The sequence below is a fragment of the Chiloscyllium plagiosum genome, chromosome 27 (assembly GCF_004010195.1).
Source record: "Chiloscyllium plagiosum isolate BGI_BamShark_2017 chromosome 27, ASM401019v2, whole genome shotgun sequence".
Lineage (NCBI taxonomy): Eukaryota > Metazoa > Chordata > Chondrichthyes > Orectolobiformes > Hemiscylliidae > Chiloscyllium > Chiloscyllium plagiosum.
The window spans coordinates 12,761,010-12,781,288 of record NC_057736.1 but is presented as its reverse complement, the minus strand read 5'-3'; the positions used below and the strand labels follow the sequence as shown (position 1 = coordinate 12,781,288).

Here is a 20,279-nt window from a genome sequence, read left to right as displayed (position 1 = left end):
TCATGTTGTGGCTGTACAGGACATTGCGTGCAATTCTGGTCTCCTTCCTACTGGAAAGATGTTGTGAAACTTGAAAGGGTTCAGAAAAGATTTACAAGGATGTTGCCAGTGTTGGAAGATCTGAGCTGCAGGGAGAGGCTGAACAGGTTGGGGCTGTTTTCTCTGGAGCGTTGGAGCCTGAGGGGTGACCTAATAGTGGTTTACAAAATTATGAGAGTGATGGATAGGGTAAATAGGCAAAGTCTTTTCCCTGGGGTCGGGGAGTCCAGAAGTAGAGAGCATAGGTTTAGGGTCAGAGGGGAAAGATACAAGAGAGACCTAAGGGGCAACTTTTTCACGCAGAGGGTGGTACGTATATGGAATGAGCTGCCAGAGGATGTGGTGGAGGCTGGTACAATTGCAACATTTAAGAGGCATTTGGATGGGTATATGAATAGGAAGGGTTTGGAGGGATATGGGCCGGGTGCTGGCAGGTGGGACTAGATTGGGTTGAAATATCTGGTCAGTATGGACGTGTTGGACCGAAGGGTCTGTTTCCATGCTGTACATCTCTATGACTCTATGACCATTGTATGGTCCACAGACTGCATTCCTGCCTCATAAGGAATCATTATTTACAAGAACATCCAAGAGACCAGCAGATTTTCTTTTTTAAGTAGTAGTCCAGTCGTTAGTTTTGTATTACTAAAACAATACCTACCTTTTCAAAATTATGCACATTACCCTGGAATATTTTCACACATCTCTCTTTTGGAGCAAATGGACGGATATCCCAGACACGTACTGTAAATCCAAACACAAAAATCATGATATTTCAGTAATTAAGCTTTTTTTCTGATTTAGAAACATGTTTTTATAACCAAAACAGAAAACTAATACGAAGCAGAGATCATCTCATGTGCTACAGTTGTTGTGATTTACATCAACACTCACTCAACAATAATCCCCTCAAGCAACTTAAGGCAGAATAATCTCAATAGTTTAAAAAAAAACAAGAGGAGCTAAAATCAACAGTTCAATTCATTAGAAGCAAACCAGACAGATTTCAAAAGTTCTCAGCCACAATCTTTGATCTGTGCTGGGTTAGCTTGTCTCAGCTGGGACAGTTAGTGGAGCTTTAATTGGCCTTAATAGCCGTTCATTTGGAAGAAAAGTCCAATAATGTTCCCATTTCTCTTCACTACTTACTAAACCCAACTAAGTGAGTCAGTGAATACTGGACCCAGACAGGAATGGCGTAGATTGCTCCCCCCAAAATCTCCAGCAGTCAAATCCCAATGCGTACATCACAAATGACCAATTAAAAGTGACACTGCAAAGTAACTGACATCAATGGCACATACTCTAAAAACAAGTCCTTCCATAAAGAAGGCAGGCTGAATTGGTGGGGTAAATTTTATAAGAAACAAACACTAAATACTAAAAGAAGAATGTGTCAAGTGTGAAAATACAGCATGGTGTACAACTTCTTTGATGTTGTAAATAGCTAAGCCACACAGTTTAAGAAAGTCATAGGTTTAATTTCCAGTCTGCAGAGTTCACTTTCAGCTGATGCAGCAATTGGTCGCAAAAAGTAACCCTAGAAAATGTTGTCATTATGTGGGAGCCTTTGTGCATTTGTTCCTTCACTCAAGTATCTAAACAAAAGGGCTCTCAGTCCTGCCAATTGGCAAAATTGTCATCTGAAAATCAGAAGGCTCTTGGTTGAAAGTTTACCCTAGGATCCAAGCACGCAGTCTTGATTGATATTCCACTGTTGTACTTGCTGGGAGCAGCATCAAGTCCATCTGCCTTCAAAGATGATTCAAGCAGCAGTAGGGAACTGTAGCAGTCTGACCAGCTATGATCAGAAATACATTGTTTCAAAGGGTAGTGATAGCAGCTCAATTGTAAAAAAACAAGGGAATTACATGGACTCAAAAACAAAAATCTTCAGAAGTATGGTGAAAATGAATGCTCCTTTTTGGTGCTGCATACCGTAATTTACTGTTATAGGAGCCTGTGTGAAGGTTGAAAGGAATCTTATCTTACAAAGAATGACTGCATCTTAAAGATAATCAAATTGAAATGAAGTGAATTTGGGACATTTAGAGGATATAGCCATCAGATAGAGACTACAAGCTTTCACACTGTTACTGTTTCAGAAGAGTACATGCATGTCCTGTTTAATTATTATTTTATTTTCAGGTTCTTCAAAAACACAACCGCCACCTCTGATCTTCTTTACAGAAAGTAATCACACTTTTATTACCTGTATTGTCCATTGAATTAGAAAGGAGGTAAGAGCCATCTCCACTTAGAGCCAAGCCAGTCACAGAGTCTGTATGACCTCGCATAGTATAAATTAACTTGTTTTGTCGCAGATCCCAAACCTAACACAAGTAAAAAAAGTTAACTTTAATCTCAGTTATTTTCCCACAAATAATATTTTATGCACAGACATTGTTTTTCCAATTCTAAAATTACCCACAAAGTTCATTTACTCTGACAAGTTTTGTGAATCTTTATAGGTTTGTTTGCTGAGCTGGAAAGTTCGTTTTCAGATGATTCGCCACCATACTAAGTAACATCAATGAACCTCCGGATGAAGCACTGGTGGCATGGCCTGCTTTCTATGTGTGTTTAGGTATCCTTGGGTTGGCGATATCATTTCCTGTGGTGATGTCATTTTCTGTTCTTTTTCTCAGGGGGTGGTAAATGGAATCCAAGTCAATGTGTTTGTTGATAGAATTCCAGTTGAATTCTATGCTTCTAGGAATTCTCATGCATGTCTCTGTTTGGCATATCCTGGAATGGATGTGTCGTCCCAGTCAAAATAGTGTCCTTCCTCATCTGTACGTAAGCATATTAGTGACAGTGGGTCATGTCTTTTTGTGGCTAGTTGATGTTAATGTATCCTGGTGGCTAAGTAGTGCCTGTTGTCTAATGTAGTGTTTGTTACATTTCTTGCAAAGTATTTGTAAATGAGATTAGTTTTGCTTTTGTCTGTATAGGGTCTATCAAGTTCATTAGCTGCTGTTTTAGTGTATTGGTGGGTTTGTGGGGTACCATGATGCCAAGAGGTCAGAGTAGTCTGGCAGTCATTTCAGAGATTGGCAGTCATTTCAGAGATGTCTTTGATGTAGGGGAGAGTGGCTAGGGTTTCTGGATGTGTTTTCTTGCTGAGGAGATTGGCGGACTGTGTTCATTGGGTACCTGTTCTTTTTGAATACACTGTAAACGTGATTTTCCTCCACTCTGCATAGTTTCTCTGTGCTGGTGTGTGGTAACTCATTGAAATAATGTTCCAATGCAGCTTTGTTTGTGGGTGTTGGGAGGATTGCTTCTGTAGTTCAGTATTTGGTCAGTAAGTGTTGCTTTTCTGTAGATGCTGGTTTCAAGTTCCCCATTGGCTCTACTGCAAAATCTAGGAATGGCAATTTGTTGTTGTTTTGCTGCTCTTTAGTGAACTTTATGCCAGTAAGGGTATTATTGATGGTCTTGAAGATTTCCTCTAATTTGTTTTGTTTAGTGATGACAAAGGTCATCCACATAGCAGACCCAAAGTTTGGGTTGGATGATTGGCGGAGCTGTTTGTTAGAGTCTCTGCATTACTGCCTCTGCTAAGAACCCTGATATTGGAGATCCCAATAATAACCTTACAGACATACAATTCACTAAAGAGGAGGAAAACAACAACAAACTGCCACTCCAAGATGTCGCAGTAGAGCGAACAGCCAACGGGGAACCTCAAACCAGTATCCACAGGAAAACACCACATACTAACCAAATATTGAACTACAGAAGCAATCATCCCAACACCCACAAACAAAGCTGCACTAGAACATTATTTCAATGAGCTACCACACACTGCAGCAGAGGAACTACAAAGAGCAGAAGAAAATCATCTATATAGTGTATTCAAAAAGAACGGGTACCCAATGAACACATTCCGTCGACTTCTCTGCAACAAGGAGTGAGTATAAAAGGAAACAATAATGTCAGAACGGAACCGTGATACTCATGGAGGATGTTAATCTACAGATAAACTGGAAAAGTCAGATGAACAACATCCCAGAAGCAGCGCTAAATGAGGAAATAGAAGAGACCCAAGGGGCTACTTTTTCATGCAGAAGGTGGTACGTGTATGGAATGAGCTGTCAGAGGATGTGGTGGAGGCTGGTACAATTGCAACATTTAACAGGCATTTGGATGGGTATATGAATAGGAAGGGTTTGGAGGGATATGGGCCGGGTGCTGGCAGGTGGGACTAGATTGGGTTGGGATATCTGGTCAGCCTGGACGTGTTGGACCGAAGGGTCTACTTCTATGCTGTACATCTCTATGACTCTAACAAACCCAAATAAGCAGACAAAACATGTCCAGAAACCCTAGCCACTCTCCCCTACATCAAAAGATATCTCAGAAATGACTGCCAGACTACTCAGACCCCTTAGTATTATGGTAGCCCACAAACCCACTAAAACAGCAGCTAATGAACTTGAAAGACCCTATACATACAACAAGCAAAACTAATGTCATTTACAAAATACCGTGCAAGGACTGTAACAAACACTACATTGGACAAACAGGCAGAAAACTAGCCACCAGGATACATGAACATCAACTAAGCCACAAAAAGACATGATCCTGTCTCACTAGTATCCTTACACAGATGAGGAAAGACACCACTTTCACTGGGACAGCACATCCCTCCTAGGTCAAGTCAAATAGAGACACGCACAAGAATTCCTAGAAGCATTGCATTCCAACCAGAACTCTATCAACAAACACATTTTCTCAGGGGGTGGTAAATGGGAACAGAGTCAAAGAATAGGAAATGACATCACCAAAGAAACCTAAACACAAATAGGAAGTGGGCGATGCCACCAGTGCTTCATCCAGAGGCTCACTGATGTTACCTAGTATGGTGACAAAATATCTGAAAATGAACCTTCCAGCTCAGTGAGCAAACTTACATCCAGTTCATTTATTCTTTTTGCGTCTGCAAAGTAAATTCAGTGTATTATAAGTTATAATATGTGCTCCTCCATGCGATACCACACAATGCGCAGTTTGTACAAAATAAAAGCAAATTACTGCGGATGCTGGGAATCTGAAACCAAGAGAAAAAGAGAGAATCCAGAAGAGCTTTGACAAAGGGTCAGTTAGACTCGAAACATCAGCTCTTTTCTCTCCTTACAGATGCTGCCAGGCCAGCTGAGATTTTCCAGCATTTTCTCTTTTGGCGCAGTTTGTACAAGTGTCCCTAAATTTTACAAAGATACACAGGCGTATTATAGGTTTACTCCTTGAATGATCTGGAGGAGAAACCAAGCAAAAATAAATAAATAGCTATAAATTCTGTGTCCTACGATCTTATACTCCACAATCACTTGACGAAGGAGCAGCACTCTGAAAGCTGATGCTTCCAAATAAACCTGTTGGACTATAACCTGGTGTTGTGTAGTCTTTAACTTTGTACACTCCAGCCCAACACAGGCACCTCCAAAGCACAACTAATTATGTTTTACTAATCTTCATGAATGCCAAAAAGAAAACATTATTCCTGCACTAAGACTCAAAATATAATTGCATACTTCCCATATGGCTGTTACAGAATCTTCCGACTAGACATTTGTGCTTGACAGCTTCAACTGGCTCGTTAGCTTATCACTGGACTAAATGTAAACCCACCACTCAGTTGTAGAGTGCCCAGGAAAGGGACGAAGGAGAATAGTGGTTATGCTCCACAAACTGAATCGCCTTCATTTCAGAAGTAGCTATCCATCAAAAAGTCTTTTAAAAATCTCCTAGGCTATCATACAGCATGTTTCAATTGAACAGATTGATCAGAGAAATGCAATGTTCTGTTCCAACCACTGAGATCAATTTGTGATTGCAGAAAATTAATACTGCTCCAGGCAAATCTCAGGGAAGCAGCTTTAGATAGGATATGTTTAATGCTCTGCATTTAACAGTTATTGACATTTTTAATCACTCTGACACCAAACTACCTTTCATACAGCAGGCCCTAAAATCTCTCTACACTTTACAGCAATATCTACCTTTAATCAACGTTAACTTTGTATTGTATTCTTTGCTGGACACAAAGAAAGAATACATTAAATAAAAATCATCAGATACTATGCTGATAACACATGATGCACCTAAGGAAGTTCTGGCATCAGATAAATGTTGAGGCATGTAAATTTCCAGATTCCACAGTTTGAAGTTAGTTTGGTCAAAGTCATCAGTGTGATTATTTTTTTAAAAATTAAGTAAAGGAACCCAAGGTCCTTCATGAATAAAGAATACACCAGTTTAATGTGCATTCTCGATGGCAATGCCTCTACCAAACACAGTGGCACTTGCCAACCAATCAACACTTACCACACATATGGTATAAAATGTTTGTTTTCCTCCAAAATTGATATTCTTGAGAATTGTCCTGACGAGGGTAAGAGGAAAAGGTTCAACAAAATATGTATTTTCTCAAAAAGGTTTAATATGTCAGGTGAAACCTACAGTGGGTTCATAAACATAGGTGTATGCATTTTACATGTTGTAGCAGTGCTCACAAACCGACTCGATACAAATCACCTCCTTCAGAACCACCAGATCAAGGTATAGAATAGGATACAACTAAAGCTTATCTTCTAAAATCCAGGGCAAGGACTAGAGAGGTCAGTACTCACGATGCAACTGTACTTTCTGAAATTCACCCAGGAACAAGGAAAGAAACTTTGAAAAAAACAAGTGTTATTTTACCAAAAGAACTGCAGACATAAATTTAAATGGATTCCAAACTCAGCACTGCCTTTTTTTCTTGTTAATTAGTTCACTTTCATGTAGCTCACAAATCACACTGATCACCTTACCTTTATGTCATTATCAATACCACCAGAAATAATCTGATCACTTGTGTCATTAAATGTTGCAGCAAGTACTTGGTATGTGTTCTGAAATGTATGGATAGCAGCTTTCTTCCGAATATCCCAAAGCTAAGGAACCAAATTATATGGAGAAATAAATTAAAGAAAATAAAGATAAGCAACAAAAACAATTGATGTACTTTTCATCTTTATATAAAATGATTTGGATGTGAACATAGGAGGTATAGTTAGTAAGTTTGCAGATGACACCAAAATTAGAGGTGTGGTGGACAGTGAAGAAGGTTACCTCAGATTACGAGGCCTTGATCAGATGGGCCAATGGGCTAAGGAGTAGCAGATGAAGGTTAATTTAGATAAGTGCAAGGTGCTGCGTTTTGGGAAAGCAAATCTTAGAAGGACTTATACACTTAATGGTAAGGTCCTAGGGAATGTTGTAAAACAAAGAGACCTTGGAGTGCAGGTTCATAGCTCCTTGAAAGTAATTGCTGGTAAATAGTAGTGAAGAAGGCGTTAGGTTTGCTTTCCATTATTGGTCAGAGTATTGAGTACAGGAGTTGGGCATCATGTTGCGGCTGTGCAGGATATTGGTTAGGCCACTTTTGGAATATTGTGTGCAGTGCTGGTGTCCTTCCAACGGAAAGATGTTGTGAAACTTGAAAGGGTTCAGAAAAGATTTACAAGGATGTTGCCAGAGTTGGAGTTATAGGCAGAGGCTGAATAGACTGGAGTTGTTTTCCCTGGGGTGTCGGAGGCCGAGGGGTGACCTTATAGAGGTTTATAAAATCAAGAGGGGTATGGATAGGATAAACAGAAAAAGGTCTTTTCCCTTGGGTGGGGGGAGTCCAGAACTAGAAGGCATAGGCTTAGGGGGAGAGGGGAAAGATATAAAAGAGACTTATTGGACATCTTTTTAACACAGAGGGTGGCACGTGTATGAAATGAGCTGCCAGAAGTGGTTGAGGCTGGTACAATTGCAACATTTAAAAGGCATCTGGATGGGTATATGAATAGGAAGGGTTTGGAGGGATATGGGCAAAGTGCTGGCAAATGGGACTAGATTAGGTTGGGATAGCTGGTCGGCATGGACAAGTTGGACTGAAGGGCCTGTTTCCGTGCTGTACACCTCTATGATTCTATGTAAAAGAACAGTCAGTCAGTCTATATATAGTTTGCACACTGCTTCCAAAAACACAACACATCTTTTTAAACAGGATTTTATACCAGTCTGGGTTTTATTTCTATTGCTCATGCAAACAATCCGACCAATGAATCTGTTAAATGTGTGCTCCTCTTCTAAAAGCACTAATTTTTTCTGGGAGTTTAGCTGAACAATTGCTACCAACCTTTTTGTACTTTTTAATCAAATGGCAACTCTTGATGTTCGAGGCTAGAGGGTAGCTCTCACTAAGTTGAAGGTGACAGCCAGCCAAATCATGTAACTAAATGGCAAATCAGCAGCAGAAATCCTGCTGACATTTCACTTCCTTACCTTGCAATGCTGATCAAGCAACTATAGCCCTTGCTCAAATTAGCAGATTCAGCACACATCCAATGTTAAACCTGGTGTATTTCTGGTCTGTCTGATGCTGCTATTCACCCGTTAAACTTGCTGAGCTATTGACAGAGCCCCACGCCCTGAAAATCACTTATTCCAAGGAAAGGGTAGTGCATTCATCTCCCCAGTCCTTGGCAAGATAATTTCATCCCACGAGCTTCTGCTTTAGAATTTCTGACTGTTCAGTTTTTGCCTCATGAACCTTTGTCAGTAAAACATAATATGCCCTAATATTAATTGCAATCACCTTTACTGTTCCATCATCACTTCCTGTACAGACTAACTGTGGTCCTCGTCTTGCTGGGTAACATGAATTCACGAAGGAAGTGTGCCCTTTCAACCTCTTGACTCTTTCACCCGTTTCACTGTCCCACACTGCAACAGTTTTATCTGTTGATGCTGAAAAAAGCATGCTGAAGAAAAAGCAGAAAAAATAAACCAAAGACAAGACAGCTTCAAAACAGTAGTTCAAATTTACAAACATTAAACCAGCATTTAAATTGGGATAGACCGCGGTGAGGAATGGGGGCAGTGAAAAAAGTATAACTTTTGTGGTTTTAGAAAAGCTTATAAACTCGGTTTATTTTAATTCAATAAAAATTTATTGTTGCTTTCCTTTCATCTGCTTGATTTGCCACAGTTTATCAACTAGTGGCCACTGCCAATGCTCATAGCTTAAGCTTCCCAAGGTGCCCAGGGAACCATTTTGTTTACACTTGCAAAGGTGAAAATCGATAGCATAGATTTGATATATACTCAAAAAAAATGCAGGAGCTGCAGACATAAATTAGAACAATTAAGTGATGCATAATTTTGGTTTTATAGACCAGTAGATTCTGGAAGGAAAGAAATACATTTCACAGAATCCCTACAGTGGAGAAGTAGCCCATTTGGCCCATTGAGTCCACCGCTGAAGACCAGCCCACCCCTCCTTTGAATAAAAAAAAATTCAGCTAAATTTTGATTATGAAGTACAAAAATACAATACCTGCCATCTGTGTTATAATGCAATTCCATAACTGCTCCACTGTGGCCTTTTAATGTAGCATAGTTATCACAGTCCCCATACACATTCCACAACACTAAAGGGAGAACAAGACAGAAAAACATGAAGGACCTTAAACCTGACACAGCTTTTGAGAACTTCATGAGATTAAGATAACAGAATTTCACAAGCTCTTACATGATAATACTAGAAATACATTCATGCACGGGTAGTGACTCATTTGCAAAGTTTTTTTTTAATTAACAGGAGGGACAGGCAGAAGGCAAGGTAAGAAATGTTAACAAATGGCTATATTAAAACCAAAAAAAATATATGCAGTAGGCCAGGTAGCTGCTATGAAGGGAAGTTCATGTTTGAAAGCCTCATGTGAAACATAAAACCTTATATGGATCTATTGCGCTGAAAGTCCTTTTTCTTGCTGTACACATTAACATTTGACAAATGGCCTACACTCTAGAAACACCATTTCTGCTGTTTTCAGATATTGGCTAACCTGTTATTTTCTATTTTCAACTGTCTGCAGCTACAATCGTTAGCTTTTTTCCTTTTTGAAAATCATCAGGGAAAGTATCAACTGACATTTTTACACACTTTAACAAATCAATAATATTACATTTCTATACCGAAACGGAGTACATCCTTGCAACATTCCCCACCGTAAGCAGTTCTTGTATTGTACACCGAACATACTTACATCTAATCAGTCATATTTCTAGTGGGTCAGGAAAATCGCAAAAATATTCAAGCTGGTTTCAGTATAGAAATGTGACTGAAACTGGATCAATGCCTTAAAGTTTTTATTTTGTTTTAATATCTGACAATCCAGCTCAGAATCAATGTTCCACTCAAAGCATTGTACATTACAAATACATTCTACGGCCACTACAGCTATTCAAATTCACATTAGAACAAATTATATTCCAGCAAAGATGCTTGTTTGCTACACAACTGATCACATCAAACTAGACCCAAAATGATCATTAATGACAAGCAGTTCAGGCAAGCATTCAAGAGCTCAAAGTACTCACTCCAGAGACAATCCAAGTTGAAAAAAATAAAGTGCTGGGTATTTTTACAGCTTGAGATGAACAGAACATGGACCTACAATGTACTATAGGAACAAAGGAAACAGGAAGCAAGCCAGTCAGCCTTTGAGTCTGTTCTGCCCGTTTGCCCGTAACTACCTATCTTTGATAAATGTTGCTTGATTCCTTTACATGACAGAAATTCAACAGTTGTGTACCTAAAATTTCAATTTGATCCACCATCCACAACTTTTACTGGGAATTGGGGAAAGAGGAGGGTCAGATTTACAGAATAATTGAAAAAAGCACTTCTTGTGTTCACTACTGAATGGTTTAGCTCTAATTTTGAGATCATCGCCCCTTCCAATGGAATCCTTCAGGGGAAATAGTTTCTGCGTATACCCTAATGATACGTTATCATTTCAAGAAACTCAGTTAGAACACCTCGCTACTGTTAAAACTCCAGTGAATACAAGAAAAAAGTTTATGCACTGCATCTTCATATTTTAACCCATTAAACTGTGGTATCATACTGACAATTCCATGACATACCCTGCCCAAAGCTAATGTATTCTTCAAACTTGATACCTAAAACCAAATATAATACTACTGTTAGGCTGCAGCCAAGAATTATACAAGTTGACACATTGCCACCTCACTCTTCAAAGAGATAAAAGGCAACATTCTGTTAGCTTTTCCAATTACATTCTGCATCTGTGCAGTAGGTTTTAGTGGTTTGTGTACATGGGTAGTGAATTCTCTTCAATAAAGTATTCAAATTTGAATTTTTTGCATCCAAAGTAGGTGACACCTTACTTCCACCATCTCACTTTACAGTGCTGTCATATCTGATATTCATATTAATATATTAGGGTAAAGAACAGCACCACTATTAACAAAATGATTAGGACATTACATAACTCCAAAATTTGATTAGGTTCCCCTACAGTGTGGAAACAGGCCCTTCGGCCCAACAAGTCCACACCGACCCTCCGAAGAATAACTTACCCAGACCCCTTTCCCAGCTTACTAATGCGCCTAACACAATGTGCAATTTAGCATTGCAAATTCACCTGACCTGCACATCTTTGGCCTGTGGGTATAAACCGGAGCACAGGGAGAATGTGCAAACGCCACACAGAGGGTGAATCGAACCTGGGTCCCTGGCACTGTGAGGCAGCAGTGCTAACCACTGAGCCACCATGCCACACCTAACATTACATAACTGCAAAATAACTGAAGTTTACTTATATCTATCTACTTAACAGAAGATGAAATAGTCACTTACGTATTAGTCTGTCAAATCCGGAAGATGCCAGTGTTGATCCATTTGGGTGGAACTTACAGCAGTAAACTTCTCCCTCGTGACCTGTTAGAAGCATTATAGGAGCTTGAAGACTTGATGTTCTTGGGGGACCCTAAATGATTGGCAGTAAAACAAATGAGAAAATTTGATCAAGGTAGCAGTCTAAACACCTTTTCCCTCCCCCCACACTACAACATGTTGGACAGGCTGCATGGACCATGTGAAATTGGAAAGGTCCTCATATCCAAACTCCCAAATTAAATGACTATACACATCAGGAAAACTGGAATCAATACACATGCCCCACTAATCTAATTCATCAAATTTCAAAACCAGAGTTTAACCAGCAGAACCCCGACAATCATTACAATAGAGCCTCAACTAGGACTCATATTTGACTTGCATCCCAAATTAAACGGCTTGCGCTAATACAAAAGTAATCTAATCAGTAACACTAGGACAAGTATGCAGTATTCTATAAGCGGCCTCAGCAGTGTACTGTACAGCTGCAACATGACTGCCCAACTCTTATACTTAGTACACTGACCAATGAAGGCAAGCATGCAAACACTTTTTTCACCACACTCTCTATCTTTGAATCCACTTTCAAAGAAAATATGCATCTGCACCTTAGTTATTTTTGTTTGGCATCACTCCCCAGAGCCCTACCATTAACCGTATAAGTCTTGCCCTGATTCAGCTTACGAAAATACAACACCTCACATTTATCTAAACTAAATTCCACATTTGACTCCTCAGCCCATCTGGTCAAGGTCCTGTTGTACTCTCAGATAACCTTCTTCACTGTCCACTACACCAATTTTGGTGGCATTCGCAAACCATACCTCCTACATTCACATCCAAATCTTTTACGTAAGTGTCAAAAAGCAGCTGAACCAGCAACATTCCTTCTGGCACACTACCGGTCACATGCCTCAAATTGGATAAAGAATCCTCCACCACCACCTTCTGTCTCCTACCTTCAAGCCAATTTTGTATCCAATTCACTAGCTCCCTCTGGATTCCGTGTGATCTAACTTGTTGAAATCCACATAGGCAGTGTCTACTGCTCTGCCTTCATCAATCTTGTTTGTCACTTCAAAAAAAAACTCAGCTACGTTAGTGAGACACAGTTGTCCCACGCACAAAGCTGCGTTGATGATCACTAATTAGTCCTTGCCATTCCAAATACATGTAAATCTCATCCCTCAAAATCCTCTCCATTACTGATGTCATACCCACTACTCTATAATTCCCTTGCTTTTCCTTACCACCTTTCCTAAATAATGGCACCACATTAAGACATCCAACACCTCTTCTCTATCCTTCTCCACAATAAACATTTATGTAAAATACTCATTTAGTATCTCATTAATCACCTGGCCACGTTGATCTTTAAGGGGTCCTATTCTCTCCCTAATTACTCTTTTACCCTTAATCTATTTTTAGAATCTCTTTGGATTCTTTTTAACACTATTTGCCAAAGCTATCTCACTTCTCCTTTTTGCCCTCCAGATTTCCCTCATAAGTATACTCCTTTAGACCTCGCATTCCCCTAGTAATTCACCTATTCTCAGCTGTCTATACCTGACGTATGCCTCCTTTGTTTTCTTGAGCAGGGCCTCAAGTCTCTAGTCATTCAGCATTCCCTACACCTACCAGCCTTGCCCTTCGCAATATTGTCTCTGAACTCTTATTATGTCATTTTTGAAGGCCTCCCATTTCCCAAACGTCCCGTTCCCTGTGGCTAGCTTCTCCCATTCAACTTTTGAAAGTTCCTGCCTAATACCATCAAAACTGGTGCTATTCCAATTCAGAACTTTAACTGTAAGATCAGGTCTATCTTTTTACATAATTATTTTAAAACTAAAGAATTATGATCACTAGCCCAAAATACTCCCCACAAACACCTGAGCCACTTAGACCATAAGACACAGGAGTGGAAGTAAGGTCTTTTGGCCCATCGAGTCCACTCCGCCATTTAATCATGGCTGATGGGCATTTCAACTCCACTTACCCACATTTTCCCCGTAGCCCTTAATTCCTTGTGACATCAAGAATTTATCAATCTCTGCCTCGAAGACATTTAGCACCCGGCCTCCACTGCACTCTGCAGCAATGAATTCCACAGGCCCACTACTCTCTGGCTGAAGAAATGTCTCCGCATTTCTGTTCTGAATTTACCCTCTAATTCTAAGGCTGTGCCCACAGGTCCTAGTCTCCTCGCCTAACGGAAACAATTTCTTAGCGTCCACCCTTTCCAAGCCATGTATTATCATGTAAGTTTCTATTAGATCTCCCCTTAACCTTGTAATCTCAAATGAATACAATCCCAGGATCCTCAGCCGGTCCTCGTATGTTAGACCTGCCATTCAAGGGATCATCCGTGTGAATCACCGCTGGACATGCTCCAGTGCCAGCATGTCCCTCCTGAGGTGTGGGGCCCAAAACTGAACACATTACTCCAAATGGGGCCTAACCAGAGCTTTATAAAGGCTCAATAGCACATCGCTGCTTTTATATTCTAACCCTCTTGAGATAAATGACAACATTGCATTTGCTTTCTTAATCACGGATTCAACCTGCACGTTTACCTTTAGAGAATCCTCGACTAGCACTCCCAGATCCCTTTGGCTTTGTGAATTTTCTCATCATTTAGAAAGTAGTCCATGCTTGTATTCTTTTTTCCAAAGTGCAAGACCTCACATTTGCTCACATTGAATTTCATCAGCCATTACCTGGACCCCTCTCCCAAACTGTCTAGATCCTTCTGCAGCCTCCCCACTTCCTCAGTACTACCTGCCTGTCCACCTAACTTCGTATCATTGGCAAACTTTGCTAGAATGCCCCCAGTTCCTTCATCCAGATCATTAATATATAATGTGTACAGCTGCGGCCCCAACACTGAATCCTATGGGACAGCGCTTGTCACCGGCTGCCATTCCGAAAAAGAACCTTTTATCCCAACTCTCTGCCTTCTGTCAGACAGCCAATCCTCAATCCATGCCAGTAGCTCACCTCGAACACCATGGGCCCTCACCTTACTCAGCAGCAGAAGTCTAGATAGACCACATCCACTGGGTTTCCCTGGTCTAACCTAATTGTCATCTCTTCAAAAGAATTCTAACAGGTTTGTCAGGCACGACCTCCCCTTACTAAATCCATGTTAACTTGTTCTAATCCTACCCTGCTCTTCCAAAAATTTAGAAACCTCATCCTTAATGATGGATTTGAGAATTTTACCAACAACCGAGGTTAGGCTAATTGGCCTATAATTTTCCATCTTTTGTTTTGATGCTTTCTTGAACAAGGGACTTACAACAGCGATCTTCCAATCATCTGGGACTTTCCCTGACTCCAGTGACTTTTGAAAGATCTCAACCAACGCCTCCGCTAGTTCCTCAGCCACCTCCCTCAGAACTCTAGGACGTAGCCCATCGGGGCCAGGATTTGTCAATTTTAAGACCCTTTAGCTTTTCTAGCATTATCTCTTTTGTAATGGCAACCATACTCAACTCAGCCCCCTGACTCCCTTTAATTGTTGGGATATTACTTATGTCACCCACTGTGAAGACTGACGCAAAATACTTAAGTTCTCCGGCCATTTCCTTATCTCCCATCACTAGCCTTCAAGCATCAGTTTGAAGTGGCCCAATGTCTACTTTTGCCTGTCGTTTGTTTCTTATGTATTGAAAGAAACTTTTACTAGCATTTCTAATATTACTGGCTAGCCTACCTTCATATTTGATCCTCTCCTTCCTTATTTCTCTCTTTGTTATCATCTGTTTGTTTTTGGAGCCTTCCCAATCTTCCGATTTCCCAGTGTTCTTGGCCACTTTATAGTATCTCTCTTTTTCTTTGATACATTTCCTGACTTCCTTTGTCAGCCATGGCTGTCTAATCCCTCCCCGGATAATCTTTCTTTTCTTGGGGATGAACCTCTGTACAGTGTCCTCAAGTATACCTACAAACTCCTGCCATTTTTGCTCTACTGTCTTCCCCGCTAGGCCCTTGCCCTGCCTTACTTCCCAAAAGGTCAGGTTTTACTGCTTCTCTAATAGGTACATCCATACATTGAATAAGATTAGATTGCCTACAGTATGGAAACCTGTCCTTCAGCACAACAATTCCACACCGACCCTCCAAAGAGTAACCCATCCAAAACCCTTCCCCAACCCTATATTTACCCCTGATTAATGCACCAACCGCTATGGGCAATTTAGCATGGCCAATCCACCTGACCTGCACATCTGTGGATTGTGGGAGGAAACCAGAGCACCCAGAGGTAACCCACACAGACACGGGGAAAATGTGCAAACTCCACACTGACAGTCACCCGAGGCAGGAATTGAGCTCAGGTCCCTGGTGCTGTGAGGCTGCGGTGCCTTACCACTGAGCCCACAATAAGAAAAAGATTAAGAAAATTTACTTGTACACACTTAATAAATTCCTCTCCAACCAAGTCCTTAACATTATTTCAGTCCCAGGCTATGTCTGGCAAGTTAAAATCCTCTACCATTACAACATTATTATTCTTACAGATGTTTGAGATCTCTTTACACATTTGTTTTTGAATTTCCTGCTGACTATTGGGAGACCAACAGTACTTCTAAAGATATATTAATCAACCGGTTCAGACACGTCACGACAGACCTTTGGAGCAGGAAGGATCTGAACCTGGAGCTTCTAGCCCAGAGGTAGGGACACTACAAATCTACCAGAAGTGTACTCAACTAACCAAATCATTGATTGGGTGTCATTTACAGACAGCTTGTCTACTACTGACGGTTTAGATATTTTCAGTCATTATTAAAGGCAAATGAGATAATACATCACTCTGGGAAGTGAAGATAAAATATTAAACCATAGTTACATCTCCCGGCTCAGGACAAGACCCCTTCACATTGTTTCAAAGATGAACAGGGACGTTAATGTTTACTCCTCAGTCTACTCTAGGGCTGTTGTTGTATCGCCATAATCTTGCCAGACCAGAGAGGCTGCTCTCTTATGAGAAGGGACTGGGTATGACTTAACCTGAGGGCCACCAGAGGGGAGAGGTTGAGAAGGAGAGTTATTCATGGTAACCTCAAACCGGTGATGGGAATTGAACCCAGGACACACAGCTCTGTAACCCAACAATCCAGCCAACTGAGCTAAACCAATTCCCACATCAAGGCTCTGGGGAGAAGTTGAGGGAAATGCACGGGACAAATGGCTCCTCGAGAGGGCCAGCACTGACAAGATGGGCGGAACGGCCTCTTCTGACGCGGCGCCTGCTGACGGCGTCACTGGGGCGCTTTCTTTGCGGATCCTTCGACAGGCGGATTGTGAGAATGAACCCCGCGGTTGGTGAAAGGCCCGAGGTATCACCGAGGGCGGTTACAGGGAGCGCTGACTGACTGACTCCCTCCAGGCCGGGCCTCACCGCCTGCTGCGGGACTCCCGGCACCGCCTCGTTCCTCGGCCGCTTGGTCGGAACCAGCGCCATTTCTTGCGCCTTGCGTTTCTGATCGATCATGGCCCTGCCGCTGTCTCCGAGCTGCCGGCGGCGGATTCCCTCTCCCGGAGCGAGCCCCTTCACCTCAGGGGTCTTGTCGCTCACTGGATTCACCTCACAGCAAGGCCGCCCCCCATTGCTCAACCACCCGGCGTAGGCCCGCCTTCTCACTTCGCCCATTGGCTGCTTTGGTGTCCGTTATCACTGAGGAGGCGGGAGCCATGACGATTAGCTAACCTATTGGTTTAGGTCGATGTCAATTAGCCCGCGCTGAGTATTGCCCCTCGCGATTGGCCAGCTGTCGAATCTCCAAGATGGCGAGTCCCTGAGCAGTGGGTTTTATTCATTTCTTCTCTCGGCAATATTTTGATTTTTCTGATTAACTGTTCCATGGTTTAATGTGCGAATTAGTTTGTAAGCGGTATTTACGTAGTGCGATGTGCAGTTAGAGGACACGAGTTATACTGTAGCCTGAAACACAAGCAGAAATTGCTGGAGGAACTCGGCAGGTCGCACAGTATCCAGTACTTCACTCAATGTCTTGTAGCCTTGGCATCACAAGTGCACATTTAAATACTTCTTAAATGTTATGAGGGTTTCTGCCTCTCCCACCCTTAGTGGCAGTGAGTTCCAGACTCCCATCACCCTCTGGGTGAAAAATATTTTCCTCGTATCTCCTCAACCTTCTGCCCTTATCTTAAATCAATGCCCCTGGTCATTGACCCCCATCAAGGGGAAAAATTTCTTCCTGCCTGCTTTATCCATGCCCCTCATTATTTTTATACATCTCCAATATGCCCTCTCTCAATCATCTCAGCTCTCAGGAGAACAACCCTGTTTGTCTTTTCGTAACTGAAACTGGATTAGAGTGGTACTGGAAAAGCACAGCAGGTCAGGCAGCGTCTGAGGAGCAGGAGAGTCAACTTTTCAGCCCGTTATCAGGAATGAGGGTGGGAACCTCAGGGGTGGAGAGATAAATGGGAGGGGGCTGGGGCTGGGGAGAAGGTAGCTGAGAGTGCAGTAGGTGGGGGTAAAGCTGATAGGTTGGAGGGGAGTGGATAGGTGGGAAGGAAGATGGATAGATAGGACAGGTCATGAGGGCAGTGCTGAGCTGGAAGGTTGTAACTGGAGTAAGGTGGGGGGGGAAGAGGAAATGAGAAAACTGGTGAAGTCCACGTTGATGCTGTGGGGTTGAAGGGCCCTGAAGTGGAAGATGAGGTGTTCACCTGCACTTCCACATGTCATTTATTGTATCCATTGCTCCTCCGATGCGATCTCCTTTACATTGGGGAGACTGGACGCCTTCTTGCGAGTGCTTTAGAGAACATCTTGGGGACCCCACACCAATCAACCCAACCGCACAGTGGCTGAACGTTTCAACTCCCCCCTCCCACACTTCCGAGGATATGCAGATCCTGGGCCTGCTCCATCGCCACTCCCTTACCATCCGACGCCTGGAGGAAGAACGCCTTATCTTCCGCCTTGGGACACTTCAATCATAGGGCATCAATGTGGACTTCACCAGTTTCCTCAGTTCCCCTCCCCCCACCTTACCCGAGTTCCAACCTTCCAGCTCAGCACCATCCTCATGACCTGTCCCACCTGTCAATCTTTCTTCCCACCTATCCGCTCTACCCTCTTCTCCGACCTATCACCTTTACCACCACCTCCATCCACCTATTGCACTCTCAGCTACCTTCTCCCCAACCCCACCCTCCTTCCATTTATCTCTCCACCCCTGAGGCTCCCAGACTCATTCCCGATGAAGGCCTTTGGCCGGAACTATCGATTTTTCCTGCTCCTTGGATGCTGGCTGACTTGCTGTGCTTTTCCAGCAACACACTCTCGACTATGATCTCCAGCATCTGCAGACCTTATTTTCTTCTAGATCAGACAGTATCTTGAGAGAGAAAGCAGAGTTTTGCTCCAGTGACCCTTCAACAGAAGCTGTCAGACCTGCGGAGTTACTCCAGCAATTTTTATTTATATTATAGATTTCCAGAATCCACAGTTCTTTGATTTTTGTACACTGCAGGCTCATCAGCAACTCCGACTGGAGCCCACATCTCTCACTACTTTGAAAATTTCAGTGCATCAAGACTGCTCTTCTACAACAGTGTGTGTTCGGTTGAGGGTGAAAAAGGGTCTCTCTCTACTAGTCTTCCAATGCAATGTGACAGTGTCCTTACATATTTATAGTGTAGAAATATAGTCCTCGCATTGCAAATCCCTGTGTCTACAGACATCACCGACAGTGAAAGCTGCCTGTGTCCACAGAGGTCACTGACAGCGAAAGCTGCCTGTGTCCACAGAGGTCACTGATAGTGAAAGCTGCCTGTGTCCACAGAGATCACTGACAGTGAAAGCTGCCTGTGTCCACAGAGATCACCGACAGTGAAAGCTGCTTGTGTCCACAGAGATCACCGACAGCGAAAGCTGCCTGTGTCCACAGAGATCACTGACAGTGAAAGCTGCCTGTGTCCACAGAGATCACTGACAGTGAAAGCTGCCTGTGTCCACAGAGATCACTGACAGTGAAAGCTGCCTATGTCCACAGAGATCACTGACAGTGAAAGCTGCCTGTGTCCACAGAGATCACTGACAGTGAAAGCTGCCTGTGTCCACAGAGATCACTGACAGTGAAAGCTGCCTGTGTCCACAGAGATCACCGACAGTGAAAGCTGCCTGTGTCCACAGAGGTCACCGACAGTGAAAGCTGCTTGTGTCCACAGAGATCACTGACAGCGAAAGCTGCCTGTGTCCACAGAGATCACTGACAGTGAAAGCTGCCTGTGTCCACAGAGATCACCGACAGTGAAAGCTGCTTGTGTCCACAGAGATCACTGACAGTGAAAGCTCCCTGTGTCCACAGACATCACCGACAGTGAAAGCTACCTGTGTCCACAGAGATCGCTGCCTGTGTCCACAGAGATCACTGACAGTGAAAGCTCCCTGTGTCCACAGAGATCACTGACAGTGAAAGCTGCCTGTGTCCACAGAGATCGCTGCCTGTGT

At 42.5% G+C, this 20,279-nt stretch overlaps 1 protein-coding gene across 1 annotated transcript in view; it reads right to left on the bottom strand.

Moving 5' to 3' along the window:
- The window catches only part of snrnp40 (small nuclear ribonucleoprotein 40 (U5)), a 26,789-nt gene extending 9,383 nt beyond the window's left edge, over window positions 1-17,406 (bottom strand). Inside the window, exons 1-7 of the mRNA XM_043717418.1 lie at window positions 17,193-17,406; window positions 11,750-11,879; window positions 9,419-9,512; window positions 8,678-8,843; window positions 6,861-6,983; window positions 2,252-2,372; window positions 701-783 (exon numbers count right to left, since the gene is read on the bottom strand). Of these exons, the coding sequence (XP_043573353.1) occupies window positions 701-783; window positions 2,252-2,372; window positions 6,861-6,983; window positions 8,678-8,843; window positions 9,419-9,512; window positions 11,750-11,879; window positions 17,193-17,285 (810 nt within the window). The 5' untranslated portion in view covers window positions 17,286-17,406. The remainder of the gene's footprint in view (window positions 1-700; window positions 784-2,251; window positions 2,373-6,860; window positions 6,984-8,677; window positions 8,844-9,418; window positions 9,513-11,749; window positions 11,880-17,192) is intronic.
- Window positions 17,407-20,279: the final 2,873 nt, after the last annotated feature.